At 34.7% G+C, this 19,073-nt stretch overlaps 1 protein-coding gene across 2 annotated transcripts in view; it reads left to right on the top strand.

Annotated features, from left to right (window-relative positions):
• Window positions 1–17,112: 17,112 nt before the first annotated feature.
• The window catches only part of LOC150086929 (mitochondrial inner membrane protease subunit 2), a 254,550-nt gene continuing 252,589 nt past the window's right edge, over window positions 17,113–19,073 (top strand). For both annotated transcript variants that reach the window (XM_090371685.1, XM_090371686.1), the window contains exon 1: window positions 17,113–17,256. In XM_090371685.1, coding sequence (XP_090227811.1) covers window positions 17,131–17,256 — 126 coding nt within the window. In that variant the 5' untranslated portion in view covers window positions 17,113–17,130. The remainder of the gene's footprint in view (window positions 17,257–19,073) is intronic.

The following is a 19,073-nucleotide window of genomic DNA, read 5'->3' as shown; positions in this document are numbered from 1 at the left end:
CGCAGCTTTGTTTATGTGTATCAAGCTTGCCTCCTCGTTTTGTAATTGTGCTTTATTAATGTAGTAATTGTGCCCTAAAAATGAGTAAAATACTCAAAAGGTGTAAAAAGGAAGCAACCTGGTGAAGACACCAGGATGCTGCAGATTCAGAGAGAAAAAGAAAAGCAATATCAATAAACAGAGGTGGACTGGATCAAAATTTCTTACCCAGGAAAATATACAGTGGCCTCATACTATGGTTTATGGCCAAAATCACACCGGCCATCGGCCCACCGGTGTTTCCCCGGTAAGGCTTATGGCCAGTCCGCCTCTGTCGAAAGAGAAAAAATATGAAATTGTGAAATGCTTTGAGCGAAATGAAAGACCATGTGATATTGCACGTGCTACAGACCTAAATGAGGCAACGCCGAGAATTACAAAGAATGCAAAGATAATAAAAACAGCTTTCATAGCAGGAACAACTCAAAGTGTAATTAAAATCCATTAGATTAAAACACAAAGAATTGGAAGAGATGGAACGGCTGTCATCTGTTTGGATAGAAAATCAAACAGAAAACAAGTTTGCTTACGATAGAAGCAAAAGCATTAGCAATATTTTATTACGTAATAGTCGTACTAAAATACGTAAGTATTTTATTCATAAAAAATACTTACTTTTTTTTATTGTTTTATTATTTATTATATTATAATAAAATATAATATAATAATAAAAATATTATAAAAAGTATAATATTTTTTATTACGTATTTTAATCGTTATAAAATACGTAAGTATTTTATTTATTGTGTTTGGTAATTTTTTGGTTACCAATGTGTGTTCAATCTTGGGTGGTTGGCACCTAACCCTATTTTTCCCATAGGGCCTGTTGTTTATATTGCACGATTTTGCATTGCACGAGGGTTTCTAGGAACACAACTATCGTGCTATACGAGGACTGACTGTACTTTGAATTTGTCAATGTTAAATTTCAGTTGCCAGCTCTCAACCCATCTGCTCAACTTTTCTAGTACCTGTTGCAGTAGTGTACTGTCATTACTGTCATTAACAACACTGCCAACATGCATATCGTGTGCAAACTTAGACATTAACCCTGATATTCCTTCATCAGTATCATTGATAAATACAGAAAACAACAAGGAGCCCAGCACTGAACCCTGGAAGACTCTATTAATAACATTAGTCCACAAAGAGCAGTATCCATTGATTACCACTCTCTGTCTTCTCCCACTCAACCATCCTTTTATCCATTGTAGCAACTTTCCCTTAATGCCATACTGGTCCAATTTGTACAGTAGTCTTCCATGTGCCACAGTATAAAAAGCTTTCCTAAAGTCCAAGTATATGATATCAGAATTATTTTTTGCATCAAGTTCCTTTGTGACCACATCATAGTGTCCAATCAGATTTGTCAGACAAGACTTCTACTTAACAAACCCATGCTGTGTCTGAACTATAACTGCAGTCTTGTGTAGATGATCCTGCATTGCTTCTTTAACCAGTGACTCCATTATTTTCCTTAGAACACAAGTTAAACTAACAGATCTGTAATTACTCGTGTCACTCTTTGATCTTCCTTTGTGAACTGGGGACACATTTGCACATCTCCAGTCCACGGGGACTGGAGATGTGCAAATCTTCTCCTGAGTCCAAGGAAGCTTTCATAATTATGACTAAGGGTTTGCTTACTTCCTTTGCTGCCTCCCTTAATATAACTGGATAGATTCCATCCACCCCAGGTGCCTTTTTTATGTTCAACTTCAACAATTTCTCCTCCACTTTGCTCTCAGTTATTACAAAATCATAGCTCCCTGCTTGAGTTTGATAAACTTTATCAAACTACTTCCCTACAGACTTCCTCATGTGTGAATTTAGATGTAAAATACTCATTCAGTTTGTCAGCTATCTCGGCAGGTTCATCAACAATTGAACCGTCGATGTCAAATGGACCAATTTGATTCATCCCCTTTCTTCTAGAGTTTACATAAGTAAAGAAATCTTTGCATCCTTGTGCCAAAGATTTCTCGTAATTTGCCTTTGCTTGCCTAACCTCCTTTGTGATTTGATTACAGACTCGCTTGTATCTACCATAGTCTTTTGTGTCAACTGATAATTTATTTGCACCCATGCATTTTTCTTCTCTACCATGAGTCTCATTAATTCATCTGCCATCCATTTAGGCCTAAACTGTGAACAGTAGTTCTTAGTTGGTATGAAAAGCATGGTAGCTGCCAACATTACTTCCTTGAATGCTTTCCATTTAGAATTTGCTGTCGGTAATGTCATCAGTAAATTCTGTTGCACTTTTCTAATATATGATAACAGTAACATCCACTTTATTTTACTTAAATATTGATTTTAAAATCAATAATCAATTTAAAAAAATGATAAACAAAAATGTACTACAAAAGTAAAAATATTGTTCAGAGAGTATCATTTTGAAAATGTATTTTAATTATAAGAAATACTGAATCATATAAATTTTATAAACCACACATTCTGAAATGCAGTACAGTATATATAAAAATATTATTACTTTCACTTATTAATATGTCAGCTTTTGTTTTTAATGTTTAATTTTTTTTGGAAATTTGAAAATTTCCAAAAAAAATGGTTACATGAGAATAAAAATTTCCATGGTTACATGAGAATAAAAAGAAAAGCAGCTACAAGTTTGCAAATTGGTCATCACACATATTGAAATTTTTTTTCTTTTATCTATTTATTTTGGTTTTTTTTCCTGTTTTATGAAACTAGACCAATACATTTATTGTACCATTGCTTATAGCAGGAGTTTAAAAAAAAGGAAAGAAAAAAGGATTGGGGCATACAGAAATATGGAAATTGACGTAGAGGACATGATATTGATTTTTTTTTCTGCATCTTTTAAAACTTCCTCACCCCTTTCCCCCACCTCAAGCAAATCCTCCCATAGTCATATTTATAATAGGGCTCTGAACTTTGAAAATAATTTATTGTACTGAATTTTTCATCATGAAAATTTTATTTAAATGCTATTCATTGTAATGGGATTTTACTGTACTGCCAATGAACTATAATGTTATACTGGATTTTTTAAAATTATAATTAGTTTCTGTAACTAATTATAATTAGTTTCTGTAACTAATTATAATTTGAGGAAATAGTTGGCAATGATCAGTTTATAACTGAATAATTTTATGCTTCAAATTGTTAGATAGTATGAACCAGAGCTGTAATGCTCAATATGTTCTATGTTGATATCAATATTTGTAAAGTAAGAGAAGTTTACCTCAATATAGTACATGGAACACTTCCATGTGATACTCTCCGGTGCCTCCGTAGCCAGGTGGGCAGGAGCAGCAGTGCGCAGCACACGCTTCTTGATTAGACTGGGGTTCGGCCCATGACCACCAAATACAGAGAATGCGGAAAGGTCAGGGAATGACCACCGCATATCCCCGGAGCAATATGGCCTTAGTTGTTAATGCTCCTAAAAACCAAACAACAAACAAACACTCCAGAAATTAAAACAAAAAAAATCAAAAATCTTACATTAGAGTAACAAATAATTAAAAATCAATTTAACACAATTAAAAATAAGAAATATTTAATTTTCTTATTTTTAATTGTGTTAACTTGATTTTTAATTATTTGTTACTCTAATGTAAGATTTTCGATTTTTTTTCATTTTAATTTCTGGAGAGTATCATACGGAAGTGTTCTACATACTATATTGAGTTAAACTTCTCTTATTATTTTACAAATACTTCAAATTGTTAAATGTTTCGATGATAGCATATGTATGCCTCATTACATGAAGGAAATATCATTGATAAGGAGATATGGTATTTCGTAGATAATCCCTTCACTATAGAGAAATCAAAATTTTAAAATGATTAGGCTATAGTTTCTATGAAGTTGTTAAAGAAGTGATGCTAGCAGGGTCACAAACAATATTGTAATTTATATAGAAGTATTTTTCACATAACCTATGTGGAAGATATTTCCTGTTAATCCAATGGTAGTGACACCTGCGATTGTAACAAACATGATTGGACCCTGTCATAAAATAAACTTTGCTGAAAAGTCTATCAGACCCACACCACCACTGGGATAATGTATTTCAATAAGAATTTGTATAAAACTGTTGCTTTTTTTTTGAAAAAGAAATATAATTTACATTTGCATTTATTATTTACTCTTCCTAACATTTGCATCTTTCTAAAAAATAATTATCCTTAAATTACTAGAAGCGAAATAAGTATTTTATTTTTTTGCTGTACTATTTACAATTAGTTTGTACATAACAATTTACAATTAGTTCATACATTTTTGAATGAACTTTGAAGTAGTTATTTTTTACATATGCTTGTATACATGTATATACCAGGGTGATTCAGAACTACATGTCATAAATTCTGTATGTTCCTGACAACAAAATGAATTGAAAATGTTCTTAGGAGTTCTTTTGAAGACAGCATAGTTTAAAAAAAAAAAAAAAAATCTTAAACTTGTGAAGTCACTTCCAATGTCAGAGAAAAGGATTGATACAAAGCCAACATGGTTACATGGGAATTAGATAAATAACATAAAACATACACATGACAAATCAGTGTGAATGCAGAAATAAAATTTGTTAAAAAACATGAAATTTCTGTTATTTACAAGGTTAATGGTACACTGATCTGTAGGAAGGATAGCACTAATCTGTAGGAAGATAGTGCAGTTCTCATCAAAAGCTTGCATCATATAATAATACAATGTAATTCACAATAAATGTTCAGTGTGAGTGTTTTTGCCAAAATACATGCATTTGTAATACGAGCAAGGCTCGTATACGCTCTAGAATACGTGATGTATTTCTGTTGGTAATCTGATATACTGCCAGAATTCTTGATGATTGTTTACTTCATTGGTTTACTCCCTGCTTTAAATATGAGATTCAGATCTGATGGCCTGGCAGGTCATTCCACTCAATCATCATAACCACATCCCATCTAACACCTTTTGTAGTGATTTTTCAGAAGCCATCATATCATTCTGGTGATTTTAACTGGTGCACCATCATGCACGAGCAACAAAACATATGATGATAAGCTTTTACGTACTAGTATTTACTTTGGCGATGGATACCTTGTCTTCAATATGACCACATAGATTAAAATCAGTGCTATTCAGATCTGATAACCTAGGCAGGACACTGTAGTATTGTGACTACAATCCATCCAATGTCCTACATGGTGGTTGTTTAAGCAGCATAGTGCCAATCGGGTAAAGTGTGCAGATGTACATCATGCATGAACCATATGCATCAGTATGTATCCATAGCATCTTTCAAAAACACAGATTAGAAAGTTCAAACACTTATTACCACCAGGCAATCTTGTAATGTGTACACTGCAGACTGAGTAGGCACCTCCGTAGCCAGGTGGGACGGTGCTTAGCACACGCTTCTTGATTAGACCGGGGTTCGAGCCCGTCACCACCAAATACGGAGGATGCGGAAAGGGCAGGGAATGACCACCGCATATCCCGGAGCAATATGGCCTTAGTTGCTAATGCTCCTAAAAACCAAATAAACAAACAAACAAACAAACTGCAGACTGATAATCATATCATCAGCTATTTTGGCCCAGATATTGCATACATAGTATGTGGATTGTGCTTCATCCTGGATCATGGTAGGGAACATAGGATCCTCTGCACACTCCTGTGCAGAGGACCATGCAATGTTTCTTATATGGCAGAAAGCCGATAAGAAACATTGCATGGATTTTTTGAATATGATAAGAATGCATTTTGCGTTTTCCTAAAGTCCAACACAACTTGGATCACAGTTAGTGGGTTTTGCATTCAGCTTGTACACCAGCATCCACATGTTATAACTGCAACTGACCAGTTTCATGTATAGCCTCTGATTGACTGGAAGAGTATATCCATCAAGTTTATGCATAAACCAAATAAATAAAATTTATTTAAATAAAAAATATATATATTTAGATAAAAACAAATTTTCTGAGGTAAAAGAATTTGGATGTTTTTGTACATAATGCCTGGCAGCTACAACTATTTCTTATGCATTCATCCAATATTAGATGCAGAAAATGAGTACTCTGTTAATAAATTTAGAATTGAAATCAAAGGTGAAACTATAAATTCTCATCCCCCACTTATATTGCTGAACAGTCCCCATGTGATATTTAACAACAATACCAAACCAGCTGTCAGAGCCCCCTTGATTCTTTTGGCTTCCCATTGATGGTGGACCTCTGCCACTGATTGAATTTGTCACATATTTGGATGATGGCTAGCTGTTGATTACATGCAGTGCAGTAATGATATGGCAATACACATTTGTGCTAACATAATTTAAAAAAAGGTGCACATGGGAAAACAAAAGTTGGAATCCAGGTTTAAAGATTCAGCTGTCGCTTTAATTCATTTAATTAATCAAGTTTGAACTTTTTTTTTTTTTTTTAAAGCAAAAGAGGTCTTCTAAATTTAGAATAAATGACATTATTGAAGTTCCTTATTACCTTCAACCAACTGACATTTTAATTACCTCCAACCAACTCAGTTGGTTGGAGGTAATTAAAATAAAGGTAAAAATGAAATATAAATATATATATTAAAAACTGGTAAAAAAACTTTATGGTAAAAGAATGTAAAATAAGAATAAAACAAACGCCTTTGTTGACTAAAATTGAGAGTGTAAATGTTACAATAAATAAGTGAATGAAGTGGTGGTGAAAGATGAGACGATCATGTATATTGGTTACTGTTTGTACTAAATATTGTTATGCCATCTGCTATCCTACATATTTTTAATCAAGAAGTTTTATCTTTATCAATTTTTATGTAAATATATATACAGGGTGCTTCATAACATGTGGGCCATACTTTCAGGATCAATTCAAGACGTGAAAACAATGAAAAGGGGCACAAAACGTGCTTGATTCTGAGCAGTTATAGGCCATTTTTTTTAAAATTCAGACAGCCATAGCTTTGCAATTATTCAAAATCAAATAAATATTTATATTTGTGCAATATTTATAAACAAATATTTATATTTCATTGTTTTCAGGTCCTGAATTGATCCCAAAAGTATAGACCACATGTTAAAGTACACCGTGTGCCTTTTTTATTTTTACCTTTATTTGATTTTTATTCCAGTTTGGAGGTAATAAAGAATTTCATTGATGTAGAATTTTTTCCTTTTTTATTGAACTCGATGAATTAATGCAACACTCCAAATAGTTCTATTTATTTATTTTTTTTTTTTTCTAATTTGTTTAAACCTTTACCATTGCTTTCCATGCTGCATTCCATTGTGAACACTAATTGTAATATCACACAGTGAATTTTTGCTCAGACTTGCACTGTCTTATCTACCAAATGGTATAAGTGGTGTTATGTAAATCAATAGATGTATGTTTTTTAATAAATTTTATGTTTTGAATTGACAGCAATTTCATCACGTGTGTATTTTGTTATATTTTGTATTCTGATATAATCAAGTTGTCACGAAACTTTATACAATATTGGATCTACTGCTGAGTTTATGAGATGCAATTCTGAAATCATCCATTAGAAAATAATATATTAAAAAGATTATTGCAACCATCTACCCATTACCAAAGGGACTGTGAATTAAATACTTAAACATTACAAAAGTGCATTAAATAAAAAGAATAATGTTTAATGAAGCAATGGTTCATTTTAAAAAATTAATTTTTAAAAAGGGGTTATAAAGCATTAGCACTTCTTATGAATGACGTTGATCAACTGGCTCTTGAACAATTTGATATGAAAGCACAATCGGTGATAAGAAGTGTTAACAAAATAAGTATTGTTTTAAAATTAAGTCATCAGAAATAAAGTTTAGTGTATACATTAATGTGACTAAGAAGTATATCTTTGCATTGAAGAACTTAATTGTTTTGTGTAGGCGTTTGCAACTGGCACTACCTGAAATCCTGATATATGTCAAATATCTGCTTTTATACTGTAATTCTTTATGTTACAGTTTTTTCCCCTTATGAAAAGAAGTGCTAACTCTTTCATGTTTTATTTGCATTACAGTCTTTGATTATATCACAGGATAAGCACATGCTATCATTATTAGCATTTAAAAAAGAATAACATAGTTTCTTCGTACATCTTAAATTGCTTAAATTTAAAATCAAATATTTTCTGGGTTAAAATCAAATATTTTCCGGGTTAAAATCAAATATTTTCTGGGCAGTAGTTTTAAAAATTTCTTTTTTGGATGCTATTTTCTGTAAGTTGCCTTATGTATATATGTATGTAAATTAACTTTTGGAACTAAAGAAATTAAAAAAAAATCTGTTTATATTATCATTTATGTTGTCAACCTTAGCTTACTTACATGATCATGAGTACATGAATATACATATTATTAAGTTTACTATTACTTAAAATTGGGATGTGAAATCTTAACCTTGACATTTTAAAATCTTAACTTGTCAGTAGTAGTAGTAGTAGAGGCATGTGATGCAAGAAAACAAGCTTATATACCATCAGCCAAAAAAAAAAAAAAAAAAAAAAAAAAAAAAGAAACAATTTCACACAACCATTCCCTCTAAAAGTCTGTCCAGTTCTTCCTTGAATTTATTTAAGCTATCATCTTCCAGAACGACAGATGGAAGTTTGTTCCAGCAATTAACCACCCACTGGCTAAAGGCAAATTTCCACACATCTATTCTACAACTGTCTTTCCTCAATTTGAATTTATGTCCCCTCATGTTCACAGTCTGAGCAAGTGGAAGAATCCCATCAGCATTCAGCATGCTCAACCCATTCAAGGCCTTATACACCTCAATCAGATCACCTCACAGGTGCCTAGTCTCCAGCCGCTGCAATTTGCAGAATTTAAGCCTTTCTTCACAAGAGGACGCCTTCATTCCCCTCACCAATCTTATTGCCCTTCTCTGCACATACTCAAGAAAATCTACATCCTTTCCTAAAATGAGGCCTCCAGACCTGTACACTGTACTCAAGGCATGGCCTGACCGTTGACTTATACAAAGAGATAATCACTGCCTTTTCCCTGCTAGCAAAATTCCTGTATATCATTGACAATAACCCCATGACCTACTCTGGCAACCTGTCTGCATAGCTCAGAAAACTTCATATCTGACTGCACAATTACTCCCAGGTCTTTTTCATTTTCTGCCACCCTAAGTGTAGTACCACACAGTTATTACGTTTCTCTGGGGTTACTTCTACCCATATGCAGTGCTTTGCATTTGTTAAACTTCAGTTCCCACTTCTCTGGATGGTTTTACCATCCAGAAAAACCTTGCTATCTACGCCTGAGATCGACTAACTCAGCCCATAAAAGTTCCTCGCTTCATCGATGGAATTCGAACCCGAGATTTTTCCACCTAGTGTGGGGATGGCGGTAACGATACCACTGGGCTACACATGCAGACTAAACTTGTTATAATAAAGAAAATAGAAGAGAGCGCAGGTAGGAGTGTATTAATGGCAGAGGGGCTCACATCTGGTGAGTATGGGCTTGGCACACCCAGGGTCCTGAGGTGGATATCATCATTCTTCTCTTTCTTGGTGATTCCCTTCTACTTTTGTCTCTCTCTCTCTCTCTCTCTCTCTGGGTATCTCGGGAACTTTTTTTTTTTCCTAGTGCAGCATAAGCCTCAGGCTTCCTTGCACCATATGGCTATTAATAATAATAATAATAAAACATTGGATCGTCAACATGTTTATGTTTTTTATGTGCAGTTAATCAAATTGCAATCTTAATCTCTCTATTTCTTATTTAGCCAAGTTATTTCTGCATTAAATATATTAAAAATAAAACTTTCTAGATAACGGAAAAATCGAAATAACATCACCTTGAGTCACCGAAGGTACCGTTATTCTGAAAGTCTACTGTACTATTACTAACCCAGGGGATGCCTGTCGGGCTTCAGCTGCTCTCAAAAAGACTTGATTTAAAATGAAGTTTTTTTCTTCATTTTGAAATGAAGAAAAAAACTGACTAATAGCTGACTAAAAACTGACTTTTTTGAGAATCTTACAAAGTTCAGAACTACACTGCTGTTCAAAGAAAGTGCATCATCCTTTAAAATTGTAATTGTCAACGGAATAACGTAAGTATATGGCAATGTTTTTTACAGATTGCATCAGATAAGATTAATACGCGTAGGTGATAACGTAATATTGCATCAGCTGTTACTTTCAGCTATATAAGCACGCTCTGAAAGAGTTGCAGTCATTCCTTGCTTGTGTCAGGATGGCGAGTTACGTGTGCAGTTGACGTCACGAAGAAAGAGTGCTATTGTTGCTTTACGTGAGAAAGGATGTTTTTTTTGTCATATTGCTTATATAGTGTCTTGTAAACAGGGGGCAGTGTGTAGATTTCTTTCCAAACTCAAGAATACTGGTTCTGCTGATAGGAAAAAAGGAACCGGACGAAAATGAGTCTCTAAGCCAAAACAGGACCACGTTTTATTATCATTATTATTATTATTATTATTAGCCATATGGTGCAAGGAAGCCTGAGGCTTTTGCTGCACCAGCCAAAAAAAAAAAAAAAAATTCTGAATTACCCCCTGAGAGAGAGAGAGAAGAGGGAGGGGGTCAGAAATAGAAGGGAATCACCAAGAAAGAGAAGAATGATGATATCCCACTCAGGACCCTGGGTGTGCCAAGCCTATACTCACCAGATGTGAGCCCCTGGGTTGAAGCGCTTATGCCTTAAAAACCGTAAAGCTTTTTCGTCTGAGCTGAAAAGAGAATGGGAAGAACATACAGGAGTGGTAGCAAGTGCAGTAACAGTCAGAATATGCCTCTTCAACAATGGACTTGTAGCCCGTCGTCCTAAGAAGGAGCCCCTCCTGTCACAAAAAAATGAAAAGTCAATCTGATGTAAGGAGCATATCAAATGGACCCCTGAGAAGGGGAAGTCAGTTATTTTCTTGGATGAGAAGAAATTCAACTTGCATGGCTGTGATGGGAGACAAACGATTTGCCGTAGATGTGGTGAAGAATACCATCCAGACTGTATGGTGTCTACAGTGAAATTCCTTACCAGCCAAATGGGAGGCGCATTTCGTATTGCGGAGTAAGTCACCTGCAGTTTATAAAAGGCTCCGTAAATGCCAATGGATACCTGGCTATATTGGAAAGCAAATTGCTGCCAGCCATTAGGGACCATTTCAACCTGCAAAGTAACTGCATCTTTCAGGACGACTCTGCTTCTTGTCATCGGGCAAAAAGTGTAAGTAGGCACTTCTGTAGTTACATTAGCTCTTCATTTCTGCATTAGAGGTTCGAGAAACCAAAGACCTTTCGTGAACTTCAGGAAGCCGTAATTCGTGTCTGAAACCACGAAGTATCAGTTTATTATCTTCAGAAATTGATCTTGTCAATGCCTCGACAGTGTGCTGTTGTCATCAGAGCCAGAGGCAGTTCAACTAAATATTAGTTTGCAACTGGTGAACCTTTCCTTTCGTTTTCCATTTTAAATGATAAACTAAATCAAACTGAGGGCTTCAAACCCCAGGGGCTCACAACTGGTGAGTATGGGCTTGGCACACCCAAGGTCCTGAGCTGGATATCATCATTCTTCTCTTTCTTGGTGATTCCGTTCTGCTTTTGACTCTTTCTCTCTCAGTCAGGGTAACTCGAGAATTTTTTTTTTTTTTTTGGCTGGTGCACCATAAGCCTCAGGCTTCCTTGCACCATATCGCTAATAATAATAACATTTCAACTATACTAGTCGTGTTTACCAAAACTGTCATAAATTTTATACTATAAGGGTTGCAAATGCTCATTTTGAGAGCATTGTGAAATATTACTTAGCTTTGCCTTAACTATTAATGAATATCTTTTGTTTATATTTCTATTTGTGATCCTAGTCATTAATGTAACCATCGCGAAAAAGGGTTAGAAATGTGAAATTCCTAGGTGATGCACTTTCTTTGAACACCTGTGTATACTTTTGAATTCACTTTCTTTGAACACCAGTGTATACTTTTGAATTCACTTTCTTTCTGTTTCCCTTTTTGTCCAAAGTTTAAATATATTAGGTGGCGCCATGTGTTCTCATTGGCAAGAGGTAAATATGATTTTTATACCAGTAAACTAAGCGTAGTGAGTTTTGTTATTGTAATGTTTTTACATCTTTTATTTCAAGAAAAAAAAAAAAAAAAGATAATAATTACGTTGCAGCTGTTTTCGTGATCGAATTGTCAAACTTTTCATATATTTGTAAGATTTGCACAGACGAAATTTTGTGTAATATTTTGGTTTATTTAGAACACGCAACTTATACAGAGGTATAAAATCTGACCCTACAACCATTGCGATTTTTTGCAAATCTTCGCCACGCATGGACGAAAGCTGTTTGCACAAAGCAATTTATAATGTTTCGTGGTGGTAGCATTTCTTCGGTTAATCACAGGGCAATTCACGATTACCTTTACAACGCATGGCGAGAAGCATGCTGGTTTTATTTTTTTCGTCTGGTGGCTTGTTAGTGTGGTTAACTGGTTTTGAGAAGTGGTCCCAACCTTAGGACGTGGATTTGACAAAACAATTATTTTTCATTTTTTACAATAGGCAATTAACAGTGATGGGAAATACAGGTATTCCTATAACAACCTAACGTATGCTATAATTATGTCAAGTTTAATATTTTTTGTGGTACGTGGCCAAATATAAAATTGGTCCATATCTGAAAAAAATAATAATAAATAAAATGGTTATCTTATTTATTGTATATTTTTTGGTAATTTTGCTACGGCGAATGGCAGCAGTTGGTTGATTGCTGGAACAAACTTCCATCTGTTGTGAAAGTTTGATAGCTTAAATGAATTCAAGAAAGAATCCTTTTTTTTTTTTTTTTTTTTGACTTATGCTGCATAAGCTTGTTTTCTTGTATCATTTGCTAATGCTGATCACTTCTCACAAAAAATACTAATATATTTAATGTGCTGTGACATTTTGGTTTCTTTATTTTTGGATTCCAAAGCATGTGAGGAACAGGAGGAAATCAATGTACTTGTTTTTAAAATATCCCTTGGCTTGGAATAACAAAATACCAACTAGTTGTGAACTCATTAAGTAGGCTACTAGAGACTTGAATTTTTAGTTTTATGAACAGAAGTATGCATTTTTAAGCAGGGAATCAACAAGTACATAACATTGGCTACACCATATACAAGAAAATAATTCATATGCCAACGTCTAGGAATTTTTTTAGGCTAATGGTTCTGTTATGTAAAATGTGCAGGAGGATATGTACTAATTCCTTTAATGTGCAGGAGGTCACTTTAAAATATTTGAATTTAATTAGCATACAATGCTAAAATGAAGAGTTATATATAATTCAAATTATAATGAATAGTTATAGAAAATTAATTCTTTATTTATAACAGAACACTTTATTTATAACAGATTTAAAAAAAAATATATATATGATGGATAAGTATGTCCTGAAAGTAATGCATTAATGATAATCACTGTGCTACCCTCACAGGTAGCACAGTGGTTATCATCACCATTCTCTCACTGGTTGGAAAAGGCCTGAATTCAAATCCTGTCAATGACACAAGGAATTTTTATATGCTGTTTTTAGGGTGTCACTGAGAGTGAAAGTTGCATGGTTTTTTTTTCCCCTTCCTAGAAACTTGGGTTTTTCTTCCATCAAGGTGACTGAGAAATATACACAATTCAGACACAATATACCCACACCTCATAGCCTTAGTTGCTTTGGTGCTTAATGCACACCATAATTTAAGAGATTGCGTGCAAGTATACTTTTGCACGAATATTTGCGGATGCTATCAAGGTAGTGTTAGGCGAATCAGAAACCTGCTAGTTTAGGGGAACACACAGAATAATAGTTTCACAGCAGCTGCAGGCAGAGGTGAAATTGTTCCTTCATTTAAATTGGAACATGCTGTAATCTGGAAAGCAAGATGGGAGATTTCTAGGCCTTGGGGGTGAAATTCACATGGGAAGCATAAAAGTTACTAAAAGAACCATATTTACTTGCTTATATGGTAATGCTAGAAATATAATAAATAAATTTGAGTTTTAAGCATTGGTTAAGTCATCATATGCTGACATTATAGCAGAAACATGTTACCATTATGATATCTGTAATGCAGAATTTGAATATAGTGATTATAATGTGTACAGAAAGGACAGACATGATGGGGGAGGGAAGATTATGCCTTTGAAGCACGTAGATTCTAAAATGGCACAATCAGATCAGTAGATAGGCCAATGTCTGTCTGGTGACATAAACTCGAAAAACAAAGATGAGTAGTCTGCAAGACGCTAAATGACTGAGGAGTATAATGAATAGATATTGTATATATATACAAACAGCATGGGCCAGCAAATCAGGATTTCTTGTCACGGGGGATTTTAACTTTCCGAATATTAATTGGAACTCATGTCATCCAGCAAGGCAAGATTTCTTGCCTTGCGGGATGACATGTTTTTACACCAGCATGTTAGAGAGGAACAAGTGAAAGCAATATTCTTGATCTTGTTATCAGCATTGATTCATTCATTATATATTAAGAAATGCAAATAAAGAAACTTTTAGTGGCATTGATCATAGTTTATTAATGTGAGATTTATTCAAAGAAATAGCTGCTTGTCAAGAATAAATGTAAGGATGTTGTTTTTGCAGAGGTGATGTTCCCTTTTATGTAATATTGTTGCATAGAAATGATTAGGGTAAATACACTGTGAGCAGTTATATGAACTAATTGTGGATTAACCAAGTTAGATAATATAGATAGTATTATCCACATAGTTCAAGGAAGCTATCAGTTTTGCTGCACTGACTAGTTCAAGGAAGCCATCAGTTTTGGGTACCTCCGTAGCCAGGTGGGAAGGAGCAGCAGTGCGTAGCACACGCTTCTTGATTAGACCGGGGTTCGAGCCTGTCACCACCAAATACGGAGGATGCAGAAAGGTCAGGGAATGACCACCGCATATTCCCGGAGCAATATGGCCTTAGTTGCTAATGCTCCTAAAAAAAAACAAATAAAACCAAAACCATCAGTTTTGCTGCACTGACTGAAAAATAAAAATAATAATAAAAAATGAAAACTAAATCAAAAATATATCAAAATAAATAATAAGTAATTCTATAAAAGAAAAAAAAATAAACAACCTATGATTCCCTCTTCACATAACCATCCAGCTGACCTTTGAATTTTTTCCAGGCTGTCAGCCTCAGCTATCACTGAAAGTAACCAATTACAGTAATTAGTTACAACATGCTGGCTAAAAGAAAACTTCCTATAATCAAATTTAAATCTGTTTCCCCTGTAGTTTGAATTTATGGACTCTAGTTCTGGAATCATTTATAACAGAGAAAATTTTACCCACATTAATTTTATTTTCACTGCTCAGAGCCTTATAACATCTCAATAACATCTCCTTTATGGTGCTAGTTTCCAGGCTCAATAGCCCATAAATTTAAAGTCTTTCTCCATATGGATATATGCCCTGTTGCCAATCTCACCAGGCATATCATCTGTCTTTGGACCCTTTCAAGAAGTTTGTTTTTTTTAGATGTCTCCATTCCAAGTGTGATCTTACAATTATCTTTTCCTGTGGGATTAAGACCTCTCTATGTTTATGAGCAAATGTGCAATAAATCACCAATAGGACACCATGGGTTTTCCTTGCTGTCTATCTACAATGCTTGGAGAATTTCATGTTCAACCTTATCCTAACTCTCAAATCCCTTTGTTTCTCTACTATTCTTAGTTCAACCCCACCAAGTGTGTAAATTACCTTGGGATTGCTATTCCCATAGCATAAGACCTTGCTGCATAAAAATTGGCTGCCACTCTTCTGACCATCTTTTGGCTTATACAGTTGTCTAGAAGGAGTGTTGCATAGTGCTAAAGTTGACATCATGCCATCTATCTCTTTGTTGATGCCATTTAAGAAAATTGGCAACAATAGATCCAATATCCTCCAGAGATCTGGGCGCCTCCGTAGCCAGGTGGGAAGGAGCAGCAGTTCGTAGCACACGCTTCTTGATTAGACCGGGGTTCGAGCCCGTCACCACCAAATACGAAGGACGCGGAAAGGTCAGGGAATGACCACCGCATATCCCGGAGCAATATGGCCTTAGTTGCTAATGCTCCTAAAAAAAAAAAAAAAAAAAAACCAAACCTCCAGAGATCTGACTTCTAACATTATTTCAATCTTTTAAGTAACCATTAATCACAGCCTTCTGCCCTGTTATCAGTGTTAGATTCTGACCCATGTTTCTAACATGTTCCAGCTTATACATAACCTCTCATGAGGGGCAGTCAAATGCTCTGCTAAAATCCAAATATACTTAATATTAATCAAATAAATGTTTTGCTTTCTTATACCACAAAATTATTGCTTATGCCAAGTCAAACTAGAGTTAAAACTTTGTATATTTAATATTTTATTAAAGCTGTATGGTCAATGAAATGAATTTATGATACTGAGGATGATCCTCCCCTTCTAAGTATTTGGTGGCCAGCAGAATTTCAACTGTCATAATGCTGTTGCCCTAATACTCAAGATAGCACAAATTTCCTCAACCATAAGTTAACTAGAGAAGCACTACCTTTTAAGCAAATTACATCACCAAATGTAGTAGCCCTGCAATGAAGGTATTTGCATCTCAAAGCAAGTCAGAGTTAAGGAAGTTTGTTAAAGAAGTATTAAGGCCATAATGTTACTTATGGCGGTTGAAATTCTTCTGGGTGCCAAATACCTGGGAGAACAAGATAATCCTCAGTACTATGGAATAATGTTAAAAAGAAATAATTGTGTAATATGTAATTCTATGGTTCCACTGTAGTTTAGAACTCAAAAATTTTATGGAAATGGAGGATACACAAAAACATAAAGGAGTGAGGATAATTAATATATTCTTCAGTAAAATCACTTGTTGTAACCCATCATCAACAGCAGCACTGCTGTGTTTTGTTCTGGTTCACAATGTGTGCATGCATCCATATACACACACACAACCCATATATACTTATATATTTTGTTTATTTAGTGATTTTAATTTTTGATCTGCGTTTATAACAAAAACAAATTTCCTTTTCAGTGAAAATTTATTTGTAGAAATTACCAGACATGTCAGAGAAATGGTATCATTTACTGAAGTCTCTGTTACGTCAAGCAATCTATGGTGTTCCTTTGGCCATTACATTTTTGGATTCAGTTGGATATATTGCAAAAGTTGAGGGAATATCAATGCAGGTAAGATATTATAAGACTACTAATCAATTTTATTTGTTTACTTTTGGCCTAGGATATGAGTATTGCATATTGAAGATAGAAATTTTTACACTAGACAAATCAGTATGCTTCATTTACACCTTGTATGTTCAGTAGATTGTAATATTACTTCCACACATAGCTTAAAGATTATCATTTATGGAATCAGCAACTTCATTGGTTTTCCAAAAGTGCAATTTCAGATTTACAAAAAAATTAATTTGTCTATAACTACTCAGCACTTGTTGATAAAGGACTGTGCCTTGTATGCTGCTTTTTCTAGGTATATCAGATATGATCATATAAATTCTTATGTTTGCAGTTTCATCCTTATTTGAATTTGGCTGTGATAAAATATTGAGAATAAAAAAATTATTCTTATAGTTTTTACAAGAGTAATCTAATAGTACCTCCTTTATTGAAAAAGCCTCTGGAGTCAGGAACTCTGTAATTCATCTATAATGCTATTAAATAACACTGACTCAAATCTGTAAAACGTCTTTATTATGATAATATAAAATAAAATAATATAAAATACATGTGTACTGATTGTATAACTTTATGTTAAAATATTAAAATAAAATAAATGTTGTATAACAAAAATAAAATTCAATAAAATATATAAAATTAAAAGTGATAAAAGTTGTTTAAAACCACTAGTACAGGAGCTTTCGGCAGCAGTGGCTGCCTTCATCAGCTATAGTTGTTGCAGGATGACCGACAATCTATATGTACCACACATCTCAGCAGGTCTGCGACATGAACTATGGCATCTGCACACAGTTCACTTCTCATGCATTGGAACCGGAAAATGGATGGGCTACTCTAAGAATTTGTCTTTTCGTAGGATAAGAACTTCAAAGAGTGGGTGAATGCGACAGCCCTTATCCCTATTAAAGGATAAGGATAAGAAGAGGGAGAGATTATGGCATCCTTTGATGTAATTTCTTTGTTCAATGTATACCTGTCAAACACGGCTTCGATTGTGTGCAGAACACTTTGAGTAGAGATGGTATTTTGAAAGATAGGACAGCCCTAAGTGGTGAAGATATTTGGGAAGGTGTTGGCTTATGTTTAAGTAGTACCACTATGTTATTCCAAAAGGTTATGTACCAGTAGGTTCGCGGAGTGGCCATGGGTTCACCTATTAGTGCAATTATAGCCAACTTAGCAATGGAAGAATTTGAAGATAGGATGTTGGGGAGCTCTAGTCTTCCTCCATTACATGCATGGGAGAGATATGTTGATGACACGTTCACGGTGATACAAAGAGGACATGAAATAGAAATACTCAAGTGGTTGAATAGCGGTTTGCCTTATATTTGGTTTACTTCGGAGGTTGAGCAGTGGGGGGCCTTCCGTTTTCCTAGATGTGTGTGTATACAGAGAAGGCCGACACTTGAAAACTAAGGTTTACAGAAAACCTATGTATCAGGGCCAATACACACACACTTCAAAACAGCTCAGGCCAGTTGCCATAAAAGTAGTGTGGTTAAGGCCTTATTGGAAAGGGTGGAGTCCCACTGCTCCTTGTCTGAAGAGAGGCGAGGAGATTAAACATGTTACAGCGGACCTAGTAACATGCAGCTACCCACAGAGCATCATTGAGAGGTGTTTAAGAGGTATGAACAACAGTCACAGGGATGCTTTTACACCTGTTTCCACCGCATACAACCCCTACTATCCGGGCATTTCAGAACCCATTTTCCATATCTTGCATTTGTGTAAGATATGCTGTGTGCAGCTACCAGGTCGGAGGCTGCACACAGTAGTGTCTGCAACTAAAGATCCTATTGCAG

This window comes from Mastigoproctus giganteus, chromosome 4 (genome assembly GCF_048544385.1).
Source record: "Mastigoproctus giganteus isolate SK-2022 chromosome 4, ASM4854438v1, whole genome shotgun sequence".
Classification (NCBI taxonomy): Eukaryota; Metazoa; Arthropoda; class Arachnida; order Uropygi; family Thelyphonidae; genus Mastigoproctus; species Mastigoproctus giganteus.
Note: the sequence above shows the minus strand (reverse complement) of the source record. Positions and strands in the feature narration are given on the sequence as shown.